The sequence below is a fragment of the Vanellus vanellus genome (assembly GCF_965231255.1).
Source record: "Vanellus vanellus genome assembly, contig: HAP1_SCAFFOLD_35, whole genome shotgun sequence".
NCBI classification, from domain to species: domain Eukaryota; kingdom Metazoa; phylum Chordata; class Aves; order Charadriiformes; family Charadriidae; genus Vanellus; species Vanellus vanellus.
In genome coordinates, this window is record NW_028128889.1 from 681,287 (window position 1) to 683,614 (window position 2,328).

Sequence of the window (2,328 nt, forward strand, 5' to 3'; positions counted from 1 at the left end):
GTGTCCATGCCACCAAGGGCACAGACCAGCCTCCTCTCTCCTGCACCTCCACGGCTTTGAGCCCTTCCCCGAGCCCTGGCTCTGCACCACAGACACTCTGGTGTGACTCCTCACCCTGCGTGGTCACACAGGACAAGCCAGACACTGAGGATTTTTACTCCTGGGCACTTTCCAGCCCAGCCCGGCTCCATCCCAGCTCTCTCCCAGCTCCCCTGGTCTCTCCCCATCCCAGAGATGGCCCCACAGCAGTGCCTGCCCCAGGGTGCTGCAGAGCTCTGGGAACTCACTCCAGAGCCCCAGCCCCTCGGGAGGGCACAGCAGCTGCTGGGGGGCAGAGCAGGGCCAGCCCCAGAGATGGGGGGCATCTGTGGCACAAGGACAAGGCAGTCAGTGGCACCCTGTGTCCTCCTCTCCAGGCTATTCGGAGAGGTCGGCAGCCCCTCTGGGCCACCCCCTCTCCCCAGGCCAGTACAAGAGCCCTGGCCCTGGGGATCCTCAGGCAGCTCCTGCTGCCCCGGTGACAGAGTGGCCTGCCCTGGGCTGCTGCAGCCAGAAAGGTCTCTTCATTTCCCACTCATTCATACTCTGCTGATGGTGGGTCTCACAAAAAGAAGTTGCAGCTGCCTCATTTTTTTCTTTAAATACAAAGAGAGCCTGACTCTTATTTTACCCAAAGTCTCTGGGTCGCACAAGACAGGTGGATACTTAACACGACAGGATGAGTAAAAGAATTTCTTTTCAGAAAAGATCATCACAAGGGGAAAAAAGACAAAAAGAAGGAAAAAAAAGGAAGCTATGTCAGGTTTGGCCCATCACAACACACACTGGGAATCATTTGCAGAGGAAGGTACGCAGTTCGTGGCTGCTGAAAAAATGTCTAATCCACTTCCTCAGGGCATCCTTGAGCTCCCGGTTCCTCATGCTGTAGATGAGGGGGTTCACTGCTGGAGGCACCACGGAGTACAGAACTGCCAGCACCAGATCCAGGGAAGGGGAGGAGATGGAGGGGGGCTTCAGGTACGCAAATAAACCAGTGCTGATAAAGAGGGAGACCACAGTCAGGTGAGGGAGGCATGTGGAGAAGGCTTTGTGCTGTCCCCGCTCTGAGGGCATCCTCAGCACGGCCCTGAAGATCTGCACATAGGACACCACAATAAAAACAAAACATCCCAAAAAAAGAAACGTACTAACCAATAGAAGCCCAACTTCCCTGAGTTTTGAGTCTGAGCAGGAGAGCTTGAGGATCTGAGGGATTTCACAAAAAAACTGGTCCACAGCATTGCCTTGGCAGAGTGGTAGTGAAAAAGTATTAGCTGTGTGCATTAGAGAATAGAGAAAGCCACTGCCCCAGGCAGCTGCTGCCATGTGGACACAAGCTCTGCTGTCCATCAGGGTCCCATAGTGCAGGGGTTTGCAGATGGCCACATAGCGGTCGTAGGCCATGACAGTGAGAAGAAAATACTCTGCTACAATAAAAAAGAGAAACCAAAAAATTTGAGCAGCACACCCCCCATAGGAAATGGCCCTGGTGTCCCACAGGGAATTGGCCATGGCTTTGGGGAGAGTGGTGGAGACGGAGCCCAGGTCGAGGTGGGAGAGGTTGAGGAGGAAGAAGTACATGGGGGTGTGGAGGTGGTGGTCGCAGGCGATGGCAGTGATGATGAGGCCGTTGCCCAGGAGGGCAGCCAGGTAGATGCCCAGGAAGAGCCAGAAGTGCAAGAGCTGCAGCTGCCATGTGTCTGCAAATGCCAGCAGGAGGAACTCAGTGGTGGAACTGCTGTTGGACATGAGCTTCACAGGGAGCTGCCCAAGGAAGAGAAGTTATTGCCAGGTTAGGACAAACATTTTGCAATATAACTCAATGTTTCTCATAGAAACGCTCCAGTTGCCTTATTCCTTAGTAGCACCTTTGTTCAGCTCCATTTCTGGAGCTCCTTTGGTTGCTCTTTGAGTGCGCCACGAGGAGCTCAGGCTCCACTGTGCACTCCAGAGTACTTGGTCCTACTCTGCAGTGCAGCAAGGTGGGGATTTAGATTTCTTACTCACAATGTAGGGCAGATTTTAGCCACTCATAATCATAAGATTACCAGGGAAATATTATTTTGGAGCCGAAACTGTCAGCATTTTTCTTGCAGTCTGAGTGAACCTCTGTTTCTGGGGAGATGCAGAAGCATTGTCTGTGGCTTAGGGCAGAGTGAGGAGAGCTGGTCTGCCCTTCAGCCTTGTTCCTGGCTTCTTTGTGCTTGGTTTGACCTGGAGCACATTCACACTTGGTTTGACCTGGAGCACGTTCACACTCACATGTTATCTCCCCAAAGAAACAGAGGA

The 2,328-nt window shown here is 53.1% G+C and overlaps 1 protein-coding gene across 1 annotated transcript; it reads right to left on the reverse strand.

The window, feature by feature from the left end:
• Positions 1-831: 831 nt before the first annotated feature.
• Positions 832-1,788, reverse strand: LOC309683876 (olfactory receptor 14A16-like; the record flags this gene model as incomplete). Its single annotated transcript, XM_082499865.1, has 1 exon — positions 832-1,788. The coding sequence occupies one exon, from the start codon at positions 1,786-1,788 to the stop codon at positions 832-834; it is 957 nt and encodes a 318-aa protein (XP_082355991.1).
• Positions 1,789-2,328: the final 540 nt, after the last annotated feature.